Source organism: Phyllobates terribilis, unplaced genomic scaffold (genome assembly GCF_046119375.1).
Source record: "Phyllobates terribilis strain yellow unplaced genomic scaffold, ASM4611937v1 Scaffold_13__5_contigs__length_258822181, whole genome shotgun sequence".
Taxonomy (NCBI): Eukaryota; Metazoa; Chordata; class Amphibia; order Anura; family Dendrobatidae; genus Phyllobates; species Phyllobates terribilis.
In genome coordinates this window covers 104,710,336-104,725,315 of record NW_027362773.1, presented here as the reverse complement: position 1 = coordinate 104,725,315, position 14,980 = coordinate 104,710,336, and the positions used below count along the sequence as shown (strand labels likewise).

The window sequence follows — 14,980 nt, the reverse complement described above, 5'->3', positions numbered from 1 at the left end:
TTAGATTAAAATCGACTGTGTTAGAGTGTTGGACAAATCAATGCCATCCCGTACCCATCTTAGAGACTGCGGCGGAATTTCCCCAGCCACCAATAGGTTGGAGACATGAGTATCCATCACGTTTTACATGATCAAACATGGCCACATGCAGTATTTAAAAGAACATTTCCATTAACAAACCATGCACAGAACAGTACAGGACATTTTATATTGGAACCACATTGGCATGGATCATCTCTGTTTGGCTTGCTCACAATAAATCGCAGCATGCTGCGAGTGCATCATTTGCACTCATACAAGTGTATGGGTGCGTGTGAAACATCGGACTGCACTCGGATGTCATCCAGGCCGACATCCACAGAATCAGACAATGGAGAAGATGGAAAGATTAAGTTCTCCATCTTCTCCACACCTGTGCTCTGATTCTCTCATGCGAGAGAATCAGATCACACTAAGATGACGCTTGGATCAAGCTCTGACAGCTATGTGTTTCCTGTTGATTACTGTCTGTGCTCTTCCTCTTTCAGGCAGATTCAGTAGCGGTTTTACATGTCTCCCCACACCATATAGCAACATAGAATAACGCATAGTTTGGACCCACAACGTGACCACTGGTCCAAAATGTCACTCCTCAGGAGCACACCACCCCGGCAAGCAGGAAGAAAGAAGCTCCTGAAGAGAGAAAATGATGCAACTCCTTAAAACTAATCTGTCATTACAGTTTTCTATAAGGCCTCTTTTACAGCATATTAGAATGCTGTAAAAAAAAAAGTCCCCAATTTCCTCTGCAAATCCCAAAAAAGACCTTTTATTATACTCACAGAGCAGTCCGGTCCAATGGCCGTCTCTGGTCTTTATCCGACGCCTTGTCTCTTCTTACAATCACTATCCTCCTTCCCTGCTTCATGTGGATGACGTGCCCTACATCATCCACACAGTGTCCCCATTGTGCTCCTGCGCAGGTGCATCTCTCTCTTCCCTGCCGAAGGCAGAGCAAAGCAATGTAATGCACATGCGCCAGGAAAGGCCAAAAGTGCAGATGATCCGGAAGTAAAACCGGCACATGCGCACTACAGTACTTTGCTCTGCCCTCGGTCGGGCACAGAAGCATGAGGGGGACACTGTATGGATAACATAGGACGCATCATCCACATGAAACAGGGAAGGAGGACGGCGATTGTAAGAAGAGAGGAGGCTCCGGATCAAGACCAGAGATGCCCATCGGACCGAACTGCCCCATCTGTCGGTAAAATAAAAGGTCTTTTTTGGAATCTGCAGAGGGGATTGGGGATTTTTTTGCAGCATTCTAGAATACAGTAAAAGAGGCCCTAATGGTGGTGGTTGAACTTTATATTGGAAAAACCGGATTCCAGGTTCCTTAAAAGGCAGTGAAAGCAGAGGGACGATATAAAAAAATGTCTGTCTGTCCACACTGAAAATCCACTTGTTATAAAAAAAGAATTTAAATAAATGTCTAAAATACTTTTATTATGACTTCAGTCCTGGTGTCCAGATTTCTCCACAGGTCCTATTGTACTAATGTGCAGTTACAGAAACAAAGCTAAAAACTTTACCTGTGTCAGCAAAAATGTGTATGGAGGGGGCTGGATGACTGGCTCATTTCAATAGCTAAGCCAGATCCCGTCTCTGTCTCTGAATCGGGCTTCTCAACTTACAGCTATTAATTCCTGAATGATGCCGCACATACAGTACAGGTGAAGAGAGACAAGAGTCCCTCGAGCAGCAAGAAAAATGAAAAAAGAGGGATTGGACTGGTGAACACACCAAGAAGTCAGAGAAGTCCCAGTACTGGAGCAGGATCCTACACCAGGCATGTGCAAGATTTCAGAAGAAACCTCATTATGCCACTGCCTGCTAATCAGCACGTGGGACAAGAGATCTTGGATTGTATGAGTTTTCATTGGTAGGGCATAAAATAATGAACTGACGCACAAAATTTTTTCAAGAGAATAAAAAGTTTGTTCAAAGGTTTTCTGAAGTTCTTATCTTCAGGAGCGCACCGCTCCACGGCCTCCCGGCTTCCTGCTTGCTGGGTGCGGTATGTTCCTGAAGATTGACAGTTCAGGCTACCAGCATGGCTGAGTCACTGGCTCAAGCTGCAGCATTAGATAGTGCAGGGCCACTGAGGCTGACCAAATCCAGTGATCCCACTAGCTTCAGAGCAGCACTTACAAGCTGTATAGCAAACAGCTTGCAAGCGCGCACTTCTTGCCTTGGAAACCATCTACCTCAGAGGTGGCCAATAACCTTTAGGTTGAGTAATCCACTATAGCATTAAAAATCCCTTTGTCCTAGAGAATTAAGAGGACTTTTTATAAGATTTAGATAGCAAAATTGCTTATTTTTACAACCAATTTACAATTTAGTTTACCCAATAAGGTAAGACAACTCCTTTAAGAAATACATAAAAGAATTACACTAGAGGGGGGTTCATTATAACAGATTCCTTGTAATAATATGGGGGTTGAAAACATTTTTCGAAGAATTTTATCAACATTCTTCATTTGCTTTTATATGGTGTAAAATAACGAATAAACATTTATTAAACGTAAAAAGTTGTACAAGTCTGATACACTGGACTCCAAGTCCCTCTGTAGGAGACACAAGTTTGGTAGAGTTTTCATTCCCAATCTCTGAGGTCTCATAAATACGTGTTCTGACTGTTTAATCACTTTACCTGTCTCTTTACACCTATAGCTATGCTCCTTAGATTTTATAATTCTGCCACCATGCTCACACTTAGATTATTCTCTTTGTGTCTCTTTTTCTCTAAACTTTTAGCTCTATAACTTTTTTTTGTTCTCCCTCTTTTCCAGACTACTCCCACCTTCAGTGCCTGTCCCTCCTCCCCTGCCTGCCTCTCTTACTCCCTTTTTCCCCCTCCTCCGTCTTCCTGTTTTCTCACTCTCTGTTTCTTCCCTGGCTGCTCTCAAGACATTGCTCTCATCCGGAAAACCTTTCTACCAGAGCCTCCGGCTTCAGTGACTGTCACTGTCTATGTGTATGTCTGCATCTCTCCTTGAAAACTTTCCCTTTGTTTCTTTCCTCCGTCTAGTTGGCTACATTTTTTTATTTTTCATATCTCCTCTTCCCATTCCTTCATCGTCATTTTTCACATTCCAGTCTCTCTTTCTTTTCTTTTTCTGAGCCAGTTTATTTTACTGGTAGGTAATATTCTAGGTGTAGAAGGCTACGTTAGATCTTAGAAGCAGGTATTATCTTAACTCCATATTCGTTATATGGGACAATATAGTGACAGCAGAGACAGATATGTAGGTGAAGAGACTTTGAGCATCTGTCCAGAAAGTATACGCAGCTAATTAGGTGGCTCGGTAGAGGATTGTGCACTATGCACAAGGACACATAGGACTCTTCTGTGCTTTTCGAGAAAAGTCAGGTCAAGTTCATTCTTCGACATGAAAGCTAAGGTCATCATGAGAGGCAACAGGCAATGACAACCGGTGACATTGAGGTGTCGAATAAACAATACTAGATACACATAGACAATCAGACAACGCACAGGGAAAGTTTTATTTTGGGGGCGGGGGTGAATTTGAGCATGGCTCCTACACGTTCCTGTCCTTCTTTTTCTATCTTGATCCTCTGGTTGGGAACATTTTTCTGTTACTTTTCTTCGACTGCTTCGCGTGAACGCTTCAAGGTGGTGTTTGCCCCTGTGGTCTGTAAAAGGACATGTCACAAAGGCTATTGTCACGATGTCTGCAAACCAGGGAGTAACATGACGCTGATAGCTGAGAATGGAGGCTCCACGGACACCCTCACCGGGTCTGGATTTCGAGTGGGTGAGTATTTGTTCCCGTCCTGTCTATCGAGGGCACACAGATAGCGATTTAACCCATAGTCGATTCTTTGCATTTTAGTGACGCAAAGAGAAGAAACTTTACTTTTACGTATTTTACTTCGATTCCTATGCATCCAATGCATACCGTGTGAGCATAGGTACGAAGAAGGTCTCTACGTTGAGCAGCAGTTATACTGTAAAAAAGAATTCTAGACATTGCTCACAATACGGAAATAATGGTTTTCACTGCAGCCCACTGATTAGAATTGGCTGTCCTCCAACAGGGTTGGCACCATGACACAATCCAATAGGAATTTCCATGGCTGTGATGATAATGATAGAGAATTGTAAAAAGGCATAAAACTCTACCTGGGCTATTGAAAGGAAACACATTTCTGAAATCTTCGGTAAATACTGCAGTCATCCCTGTCGTGTGATTAGAAGGTCATCCACTTCTCTTCTTTCCTGTGTCGCAGTTTTTATAGCAGTTGATTACAGTCATTTTTGTATAAAAAAAGGGTTAATTGTAGCCTACATTTGTTTTGTAGATTTTTTTAAGGCTTACATTTTAATGACCTCCAAGGTCTCAGACACTTTTAATTATTTCCATTATTCACGCTCTCTGTAAAGCACCCAACAATACATTAATCGCATTGACTGACAAACAGTCAATCCCCCAAAGAAGAGAATAGCAAATATAAGGGAAAAGTGTGAACCAGGCCTCAGAGGGAACCTGTCTCCAAGTCAAGAATGTCCAGTTTTTGTTCTTATTTTACTTCCATAGTTCCGTTGAGTATTCCACCTGACGGTTCCAGAAATACAGGCCTTTTTTATTAAGTGTTAATTTTTATGGTCTTTACCAAAAGGGTGGTGCTCACAGGGTAATAATGCAGATTAGACTAAAGACACACCCCTGAGGACCCTGTGAGCCACGCTCCTTTTAAAAAGACCATAAAGATTAGCAGTAAATAAAAAGTTCCATGTTTCAGGAATAGTATGGTGGATTTAAAAAAAGATTGACTATTCAAGAGAGCAGTGGGAATAAAATAAGAGAAAAAACTGGCCATTTTTGACTTGCTGAAAGGTACTGATTAAAGAAATCATAGTGGTATACATTATTACATTTCAGATATTCTAATTATTATCTTAGACAATTCCAGTATTGTATATTGTTACACTGGATTTAGATTGAATGTACTAAGAAAAACGTAAGGCCTCATTCACAAATCAGTATTTTTGATCAGTATTTCATCAGTATTTGTATGCCAAAGCCAGGAGTGTCTCCAAAACACAGAACAATTGTCAGTGTTTCAATTATAGTTTTTCTCTGTAAGGCTGTGTGCCCACTATGCGTTTTTTAATTCCGCAGTGGAAACGCTTAAAAAACGCTTGGTAGAAGGTCTGCAATGGTCCCCACTGATAATCCCCATCTGCTGTGCACATGCTTCGGAAATTTCCACCGCAGATTTTCATTGCGGAAAAATCCGCAGCATCACCATTTATTTTGCGGAATCGCGGCACTTTCGCCGCCATTGACTTGCATTGAATCGCATAATATCCGCATCACTACATGTACACATGCGGATATTAAGCGATTCAATGCGCGGATGGTACCTAGGTCTAGAGAAGAGGAGACTCTCCTCCAGACCCGGGCACCATAGTACCTGCAGTTAAAAAATAATTAAAGTAAAAAAAACATTATACTCACCTTCCGATGGCCCCTGGTCTCCTGTACGGTGCTTCCGGTGTCTTCGGTGGCTCGCGGTGGTGTAAAAGGACCTTCCATGATGTCATTTAGTCATGTGACAGGTCACGCGACCGCTGACGTCCTTTTAGACCATCGCGAGCCGCCGCAGACACCGGACACACCGTACAGGAGACCAGGGGCCATCGAAAGGTGAGTATAATGTTTTTTTAATTTTTCACCATTTTATTCTTTTTTTTACTATTGATGCTGCATTTGCAGCATCATAACTTGGTTACACTACATAAATCCATGCCGGTTGCATGGATTTATATAGTGTGACCAAGTTGTCAAGCACTTTTCCAAGTGATGCTAAAATCGCTTGGAAAATCGCTTGACAACCCGCATGCGGAAATGCAAGTTAAGAACGCTTCACATCCGCATGTCCCTGGCAGGAAAACGCATGTACAATCCGCATGTACAATCCGCATGTACAATCGGCATGTACAATCTGCATATACAATCCACATGTACAATCCGCATGTACAATCTGCATGCGTTTTTTCTGCCAGTGGAGATGCAGAAACGCTCAGGAAAAATCCGGAGCATTTCTGCATCGTGGGCACATAGCCTAAGTTCCACTCCTGGCTTTGGCATACAAACACTGATGCAAAATACTGATCAAATACTGACACGTGAATAAGGCCTAAGAAAGGGTTCTTTACAGTTAGAGCTTTCAGACTGCGGAATCCTCTACTCTTAGAGATAGTAATTGTAGATACTTAGGGCTAGATTCTTATCTAATGAAGTGTCATTGGGTGGGTTATACATAACTGATCTGAAAAAGGTGTTGCATGTCTTGATGCATTTTTTAAATCAATGTAACCATGTATGTTCACCATAAAATATTTCCACAATATTTCCGTTTACCTTTATCAAGGTTTAATAATACTTGCAATTTGACTTTTTTTTTTTTTTTGCATGATCAGGTTTGGAAATGACAAACTCTGTTGATCTCATTTACTCACCTTATTTATTCATTACAATTGTTCCTAACTTTAAAAGCAATCTGAGACATCTGTGCTATATGTATTTTTTTCTTATTGATTTTAAGGATATTTAATTTATTTGGAGCTCATGTTGAGGAGTGACGAAGTATATTTTCTATTGTTTCTCTCTTTCATTATCCCTGTCTGATCTATAGGTGATGCAGCTTTCAATACTTTTTTATTTTAAAGAAGATAAAAATAAATAAAATAAATTCACCGTCTTATATTAGATTACGTTAATTTACCCCCTTAAATGCTGCAGTTAACAGTATAAAGGGGTATTCCCATCTCCAAGATCCTATCCCAATTTGTACTAGTTGTAATAATAATAATATTAGCAAATACCTCCATTAAGAAATGTAGTATAGTTCTTCTGATTCGCCATGTCACTTACCCCATGTGCAGGGCATTGAAGTAGCTTGGGTATCCATGCTTATGACTACTCATTTAGGGACAGTTAGTTAGCTAGTTGCTAGTGGTTGTAACCATGGATACCTAAGCTACTGCACTGCCATGCACATTGGTTAAGCAACATAGCAAATCAGAAGAACTATACTACATTTCTAATTGGAGGAATTTGTTAAGATTATTATTATTACACCTAGTACATATTAGGATAGGATGCTGGAGATGTGAATACTCCTTTAACTCCCTAGATGAAAAAATCCAAGTCCTGATTTCACTTAGGGCTCATTAAGCGTTTTGTTAGGATGTGATTGTGTTGTTCTATGGAGTTTTACATGTTATCTTTTCTCTTCTCTTAGTGGTTTGCCCCATACCATGCATGAACGGTGGACAGTGCTCCTCCAACAATCACTGTCTGTGCCCTCCAGAATTCACAGGGAGATTTTGTCAGTTCCCTGCTGTGGCTGGAGGAGGTGTGGGGCGAAGTCCGAGTGAAGCAGGTGAAGGAGAAGGAATGGAGGCATCCTCAGGGAAACATGCAGTCTATGCTGTGCAAGTCATTACAGGAGAAGATGATCCTGAAGGCAAAGGGGTGAAAATTAGCCAGTCTGCTCTTACCGTGCCACTGGGGCCTGGACACAGCTCTGCTGAAGGTAGATTTTTTACAAGTCTTAAAAGCTGAAAATTATCCACAAAATCCAAAACATAAGTTATAGGGATGGTTCCAAAAATTGAAAATCATCCAATAAACAGAAGGATAAGGAACAACTTAATGATCACTGAGGGTCCAACTGCTGGGACCTCCGACAATCCCAAGAGCAAAGCTTTGGAGCCCACGAACAAGTATTGATTGACCTCTGCTCTATTCATTATCTATGGGACTGGCAAGCAAATTAAATGAATAGACTGGAGAAGGAGCATGTCCATCTTCGATCTATTCACAGTGCGTCTCTGCAGAGCAAGGTTTCTCGATTCCAGCGCTCTATTCTTGGGTTACATCTCGTTGTTCTCAGAATCGATGGAGGCACCAGTTGTCTGACCCCAAGCGATCAGGAAGTTATTCCCTATCCTAAGGATAACATATGATTTCGGGAATAACCATTTAAAGCTATTCCTTTGGCCATATGTTAAAGCACCATGTCTGTTCCCTGCTCGTACTAAAATAATTACCAGCCACCATCATCTGCTCTTCTTGGCACCGCTCCAGTCCCGCTCTGCTATCTTGTATTATCTTGGTCACAAGTTCTCAATGTAAGCCCCGTTCTGACCCTCATAGATTTACATTGAGAAGTGACCTACAGAACCGCCCAGCAAACATTGGAGCAATCCGGAAAGTCACAACTTGCAGAAGAGGACTGGAGCAGCGCTGAGAACAGCAGAAGATGGCGATCGGTAAGCATTTAACTACAGGCAGGGAACATACATTAGTGATACCACTCCCAGGGTGAAATAAGAAAAAAATATCAAGGGTGATTTAAATACCCCCAGTGATCAGCTGTAAAGTGTGGGGGATGTGGCAGCAAGTGTTCACTTCTCCTGCAGTACTACCACACAGAGTTAAAGGGTCACAGAAGTTGTTCATGTCATACATGGACATCTTGGGTCCAGCAGAGCGGTAGACACCCTTGTAGCTGCTCAAGGTTCTGCCTAATCGATGCTAAGAACCAAAATTGAATGGCACATTGCCTACCTAGCATTCAATCAAGTGGTGAATGGAGTCACAGTGTTCAGACCTCCACTGGTTAGACCATGGTGGTATAGCCTTGTATTTTTTGTGCCAAGTTTTAGGCTAACTATTTTATTAGAATTTTCCATGTATCGAATAGATTTTCAGAAAATTGATGAAAATTTTGGCCTCTAAGAGGCTCATTGTACTTTCTCCATGTTTCACCATTCTTTCTTGTTTTTTTTTATGTTTTTCACCTCATTCTCAAAGTATACATTCTTTATTCTCTGTTCTGATAGTTCAGGTGCTCCCACCTCTATTAAATGTCCGAGTTCATCACCCTCCCAATGCAACCATCCAAGTTCATCGCATTGAAGGACTTGGAGCTGAAGGAACAGCAGGAGGTGGTGGTCAACACTTACTCCATCACCCTGAAGGAAATAAGGCAGCACCATCCCGTCCTGTCACTTACAAACCTCTAGGACGATGTTTTCAAGACACCCTACCCAAACAAACTGTGAGTAATAATGAGAAAAAGTAGTTGGTGAGGAATCTCGTATTTAAAACATAAATACAGTAAATCTGGTCATACATGAGAAAAGTTGGTCACAATCCAACATGTCATAGAATATTGTTTGCTATAACGATCCTTAAAATGAAAGGGCATGTGTAAAAAAGTATTCCTTATAATTGCAATGCATGCCTCTGCTCCTCATAGAGGAAAGAAAGTTTAATCGTCATCACAGATGGCGATTCTTTACTGTACGAGCTGTGGAACTATGAATTTTTTACTATATAAGCAGGGAAACTATGGATTATTTACTGTAATAGCAGTGAGACTATGGATTCTTTATTGTACAAGCAGTGAGACTTTGGATTCTTTATTGTACAAGCAGCGAGACTATGGCTTCTTTACTGTTTGACCAGTGAGACTATGGATTCTTTACTGTGTGAGCAGCGAGACTATGGATTCTTTACTGTACGAGGAGTGAGACTATGGATTCTTTACTGCACACGCAGTGAGACTATGGATTCTTTATTGTACAAGCAGTGAGACTTTGGATTCTTTATTGTACAAGCAGTGAGACTATGGATTCTTTATTGTACAAGCAGTGAGACTTTGGATTCTTTATTGTACAAGTAGTGAGACTATGGATTCTTTACTGTACAAGTAGTGAGACTATGGCTTCTTTACTGTTTGACCAGTGAGACTATGGAACTCTGTCACATAATGTTGTAATTCATTAAAAAAATAAGAGGAGGCCTGGATGCTTTTATTGAAAAATGTAATATTACAAGTTATGGACATTAGATTCTGTGATGGGACGTTGATCCAGGGAACTAGCCTGATTGCTATATGCGGACAATGCGATTGACATCTGATCAGTTGGAATTTATATTAACGTACGACATGTAAAAAATTATTAATGACCACAATTTCCTCCGAAATGAAATATTTTCTGCTTAACTACATAGTGCATAGTCTATTGTCTCGCTAGGTTTTAATTTTATTGATGTTGATCTGGCTAAGAGTACCTTTAAGCCCCCCATACACATTAGACTAACGTCGGCGAAACCCGATGATATCGACGCGTCCGGCTGACAGTCTTATGTGTATTGGGGACACCATAAATGATGTTGGGGAGATAAGGATCTGGCATGTCTGATTCCGGACTGCTGATCATTTTAAGATAAGCCACCGCCAGAGATGTCTGGCAAAGTGAGAACTCCTCTGTATGGAGTGTCGGGGAGATAGCTGCCGGCTGAACCAACATTCGGCTGACTGCTATCTAGGTGTATGGCCAGCTTTACACATAAAGATTGTCCAATTTCTTTCCAATCAGACTCTTCTGGTTCCCTCCACTACTCCCATGTTTGTCCTCCTCTAGTTTAATCGGTGCCACTTTTCACCTACAGTGAAGGAAATAAGTAATTGATCCCTTGGTGTTTTTGTAAGTTTCCCCACTGACAAAGACATGAACAGTCTATAATTTTAAGGGTAGGTTAATTTTAACATTGAGAGATAGAATATCCCAAAAAAGAAATCAAGAAAATCACATTGTATAAATGAAATATTTTTTTTTGCATTTTGCAGTGAGAAATAAGTATTCGATCCCCTACAAGCTATTATGAGTTCTGGCTCCTACAGACCAGTTAGACACTCCTAATCAACCTGCATTAAAGATAGCTGTCTTACATGGTCACCTATATAAAAGACTCCTGTCATAGACTCAATTAATCAGTCAGACTCTAACCTCTACAACATGGGCAAGACCAAATAGCTTTCTAAGGATGTCAAGGACAAGATCATAGACCTGCACAAAGCTGGGATGGGCTACAAAACCATAAGTAAGACGCTGGGTGAGAAGGAGACAACTGTTGGTGCAATAGTAAGAAAATGGAAGAAATACGAAATGACTGTTAATTGACATCGATCTGGGGCACCATGCAAAATCTCACAACGTGGGGTATCCTTGATCATGAGGAAGGTGAGAGATCAGCCTAAAACTACACGAGGGGAACTTGTTAATGATCTCAAGGCAGCTGGGACCACAGTCACCAAGAAACCATTGGTAACACATTACGTCTTAAAGGTTTAAAATCCTGCAGTGCCCGCAAGGTCCCCCTGCTCAAGAAGGCACATGTGCAGGCCCGTCTGAAGTTTGCCAATGAACACCTAGATGATTCTGTGAGTTATTGGGAGAAGGTGCTGTGGTCAGATGAGACAAAAATTTAGCTCTTTGGCATTAACTCAACTTGCCGTGTTTGGAGGAAGAAGAAAGATGAGTACAACCCTAAGAACATCGTCCCAACCGTGAAGCATGGTGGGGAAAACATTATACTTTGGGTGTGCTTTTCTGCAAAGGGGACATGACGACTGCACCATACTGAAGGGAGGATGGATGGGGTCATGTATCGCGAGATTTTTACCAACAACCTCCTTCCCTCAGTAAGAGCATTGAAGATGGGTCGTGGCTGGGTCTTCCAGCAAAACAGTGACCCAAAACATACAGCCAAGGAAACAAAGGAGTGGCTCAAAAAGAAGCACAGTAAGGTCATGGAATGGTCTAGCCAGTCTCCAGACCCATAGAAAACTTATGGAAGGAGTTGAAGCTCTGAGTTGCCAAGCGACAGCCTCAAAATCTGAATGATTTAGAGATGATCTGCAAAGAGGAGTGGACCAAAATTCCTTCTGACATGTGCGCAACCCTCATCATCAACTACAAAAAACGTCTGACTGCTGTGCTTGCCAACAAGGGTTTTGCCACCAAGTATTAAGTGTTGTTTGCCAGAGGGATCAAATACTTATTTCTCGCTGCAAAATACAAATAAATGTATCTAATAGATACAATGTGATTTTCTTGTTTTTTTTTGGATATTCTATCTCTCAATGTTAAAATTAACCTACCCTTAAAATTATAGACTGTTCATGTCTTTGTCAGTGGGCAAACTTACAAAAACAGCAAGGGATCAAATACTTCTTTCCTTCACTGTACCTGTTCTTGGCTCTTTGGTCTACTTTGATAGCTCCAAGGTGACCTTATTCACTGTGGTTCTTCTTCCATTGCCCATGGTACCGGCGGGGACCATGGAAAGCTCAGGCAGTAACGTCTTACTGGATGTCACAGAGCAAAACACTTTCCGTTCAGATATCCACCACTAGGCCTGATAAACCATTCCTGGCGGGAGCAACTCTGCCCGCTTATTCCTCCAGACAGTCACATATCCTCCTCCGCCAGACACACTTTGTGCCATAGATATATCAGAGCATTCTCCATTTTTGTGAACAAAGATTAACCCCTAACATGCTCAAAACTCAGTGAAGAACCAGCACCAATCACATAGCAGGAAAACTGTATGTTAAAATAATGAACTTTTTGCAACTATAAGAGGGAATACAATAAGCATGGATACTCTTACCAACATGTCCACCATTTGTGATCACCAACATGGCTGATTATTTCACATAAAGAGGATACAGAAATGTCTCGCAACAAACAGAGCAAGTTATCACATGTAAGAGAATGACTAGGGATGAGCGGACCCGTGGAAGTTCGGGTTCTGTTACCCGATCCAAACTTTATTCGAAGTTCAGTTCGGGTACCAGAACTGTACCAGAACTTGAAGCAGAATCTAAGCCCTATTGAAAACAATGGGGATCCGAACTTTTGAGCTGGAAAATATTCTTTCTCTCCTCCCGGACTTCCACCGGAACTCTGAACATTGTAACGGATCTCCGGGAGAAGTTCATGCTCGACATTTAGCAACAGACACTAACTGTCCGTTACGAACCCCAAACTTTTAAGCTCAGGTTCCCTCATCTCTACGAAGGACCACCCTCTTATATGCCCATTGATTTTCTAAAGATTCCCACAAGTGTCAAAAAAAGGAAGAAAGTTTCCACCCAGTGTTGGCTGGATTTCAGGTGGTGGTTTTTGATGCACTGAAAATGTTTGATAGATTCATTATTTTTTATATCAATTACATTATTACTTTTTGCCACATTTTTACCGTTTAGACATTCAATGAGAACGTACAAACATGAAAGTTGTCATTTTTCTACATTTCAGTAATTTGTTGGAACGCCATTGCAGAAACTGTTTGTCTAACTCTTCGACAAAGGGAATGAAATGATGGCCAGCTGCAGAATGGCGTCTTTGTCTCGTACAGTGTTGTCAGCTTCACTTAATTTAGTTTTTGATGCATGCATGACTTAGTTTTAAAATGAGCCTGAGGCTTAGTTGAGTTCACATTAGAATGACACAGATCTGTGCTCCCCTCTGATTTATGTACCCAAAAATGAGAACAGAGGGACCATATGGACAAGAAGATAACAGGATAAACTTTGTAAACCTTTCCTTTCTGCTACAGCCGATTCCGCTTTTTAGTGGAAAACATAATAAGGTAACGAACCACTATAAAATCAATATAAATGGAGGCAAAGTTATACTAGACTAGACTGGCGGTAATATAGATACATATTTTATCGGCACTGTTTATAATGCAGCTTTCTGATTTAGTGATACTTCTGCTTTGAATACATTAGGATATCCTGCAATAATGTGGCCTGTAGTCTTAGGGAATCAAACTCCCATGTACATAAATATGAATGTACAGTACAGAAATTTGTCTAGGAATCCTTATATGTGCCTAGGGCTGTAACCATGACAAGAGGACATCCGCTACATCTAGATCTATCATCATAGATGATTCTTTACTGTAAAAGCATTAAAAACTCTCTGTCACAGCACTCTGTGATGGTTATTTTATTGAAAGAGGGACATGGTTGCTTTTCTAGAAAGAAATAATATCCCAAATTAGGGTCCTTTCATATCACATTTTTCGCCACGTTTCGTTGGTCCCATCGGGTCTTACGTCCAAACCCCCTGCAAAAGGGGATTAGAGTGTATATGCCAACAGGGCCATAGACTATAATTGTGCCGACGGAGTCATCGTGTGATCTGTCGTGCATCATTTTCAGACATATACTGTACACCTACTGGAGGAGGACACTGTTTGCTGCAATGAGATGTGAGATAATATTACATTTTGTAAGCTTTGGATAGTTTGACCAATGTGAACATATCCAAAAAAAGCTTAAAGGTCAAATTTATAACTTTAAGGTTTTTTTTTAACTTGGGACCAATATGTTGTAATAAGAGTGCAAGACCTTCAGATGTTTGTGTAGGATTCTACCTTGAAGTTATATTTCTGGTAGGAATTGGAATTAGAAAGCTTGTAAGTATTCTGGGGTCCACTGTCATCTAGTTAATTGTTACACACCTGTCTTGGATCCGTGCTTTTGCTTTCCTCACCCCAGTCTGATAGACTTTCTTGTGCTCCACGTCAGGCTTTACAAGTATTCCGACATTCTCCCATGTGTTTACTTCCTAAGCCTATCTATATAAGGCCTTCCAAGATACACACACCTGTGTTTTGGTATTAAGACTTTCTAGTATGACTTTTAGTTTGTCTGTGCACAGTTCCTGTCCACGGTCTACAAGTTGCCTGTGGTTTCCAGTCTCTGAGTTACATATCTGTGGCTGTCAGTACCCCTGCTAACTGGCTAGATTCTTCTGAAACGTCTCCTATCTGCCTGCGGCTTCCATGGTTTTCAGGTTTTCTTCTTACTCGGGAGTTCTGCTACCTGTTCCTGGTCTTCTAGGACCTCTGTTGCGTGTCCAGCGGTTTCCAGGATGTCTTCTAGCCGCCTGTGGCTTCAATAAAAAGTGGAATTTCTTGTTAGTCCAGAGTTTTGTTTGCTACCTGTCTGTGTTCTCCAGGATACCTCCTGTCTGCCTACGGTTTCCAGTAATGAGTCTCCAGTCTGCCTGCAGTCTTCAGTAACTTTT

At 41.2% G+C, this 14,980-nt stretch overlaps 1 protein-coding gene across 2 annotated transcripts in view; it reads left to right on the top strand.

Moving 5' to 3' along the window:
• The first annotated feature begins 2,891 nt into the window (after positions 1-2,891).
• The window catches only part of LTBP3 (latent transforming growth factor beta binding protein 3), a 105,508-nt gene continuing 93,419 nt past the window's right edge, over positions 2,892-14,980 (top strand). For both annotated transcript variants that reach the window (XM_073658360.1, XM_073658359.1), the window contains exons 1-3: positions 2,892-3,824; positions 7,321-7,614; positions 8,927-9,144. In XM_073658360.1, the coding sequence (XP_073514461.1) occupies positions 3,581-3,824; positions 7,321-7,614; positions 8,927-9,144 (756 nt within the window). In that variant the 5' untranslated portion in view covers positions 2,892-3,580. The remainder of the gene's footprint in view (positions 3,825-7,320; positions 7,615-8,926; positions 9,145-14,980) is intronic.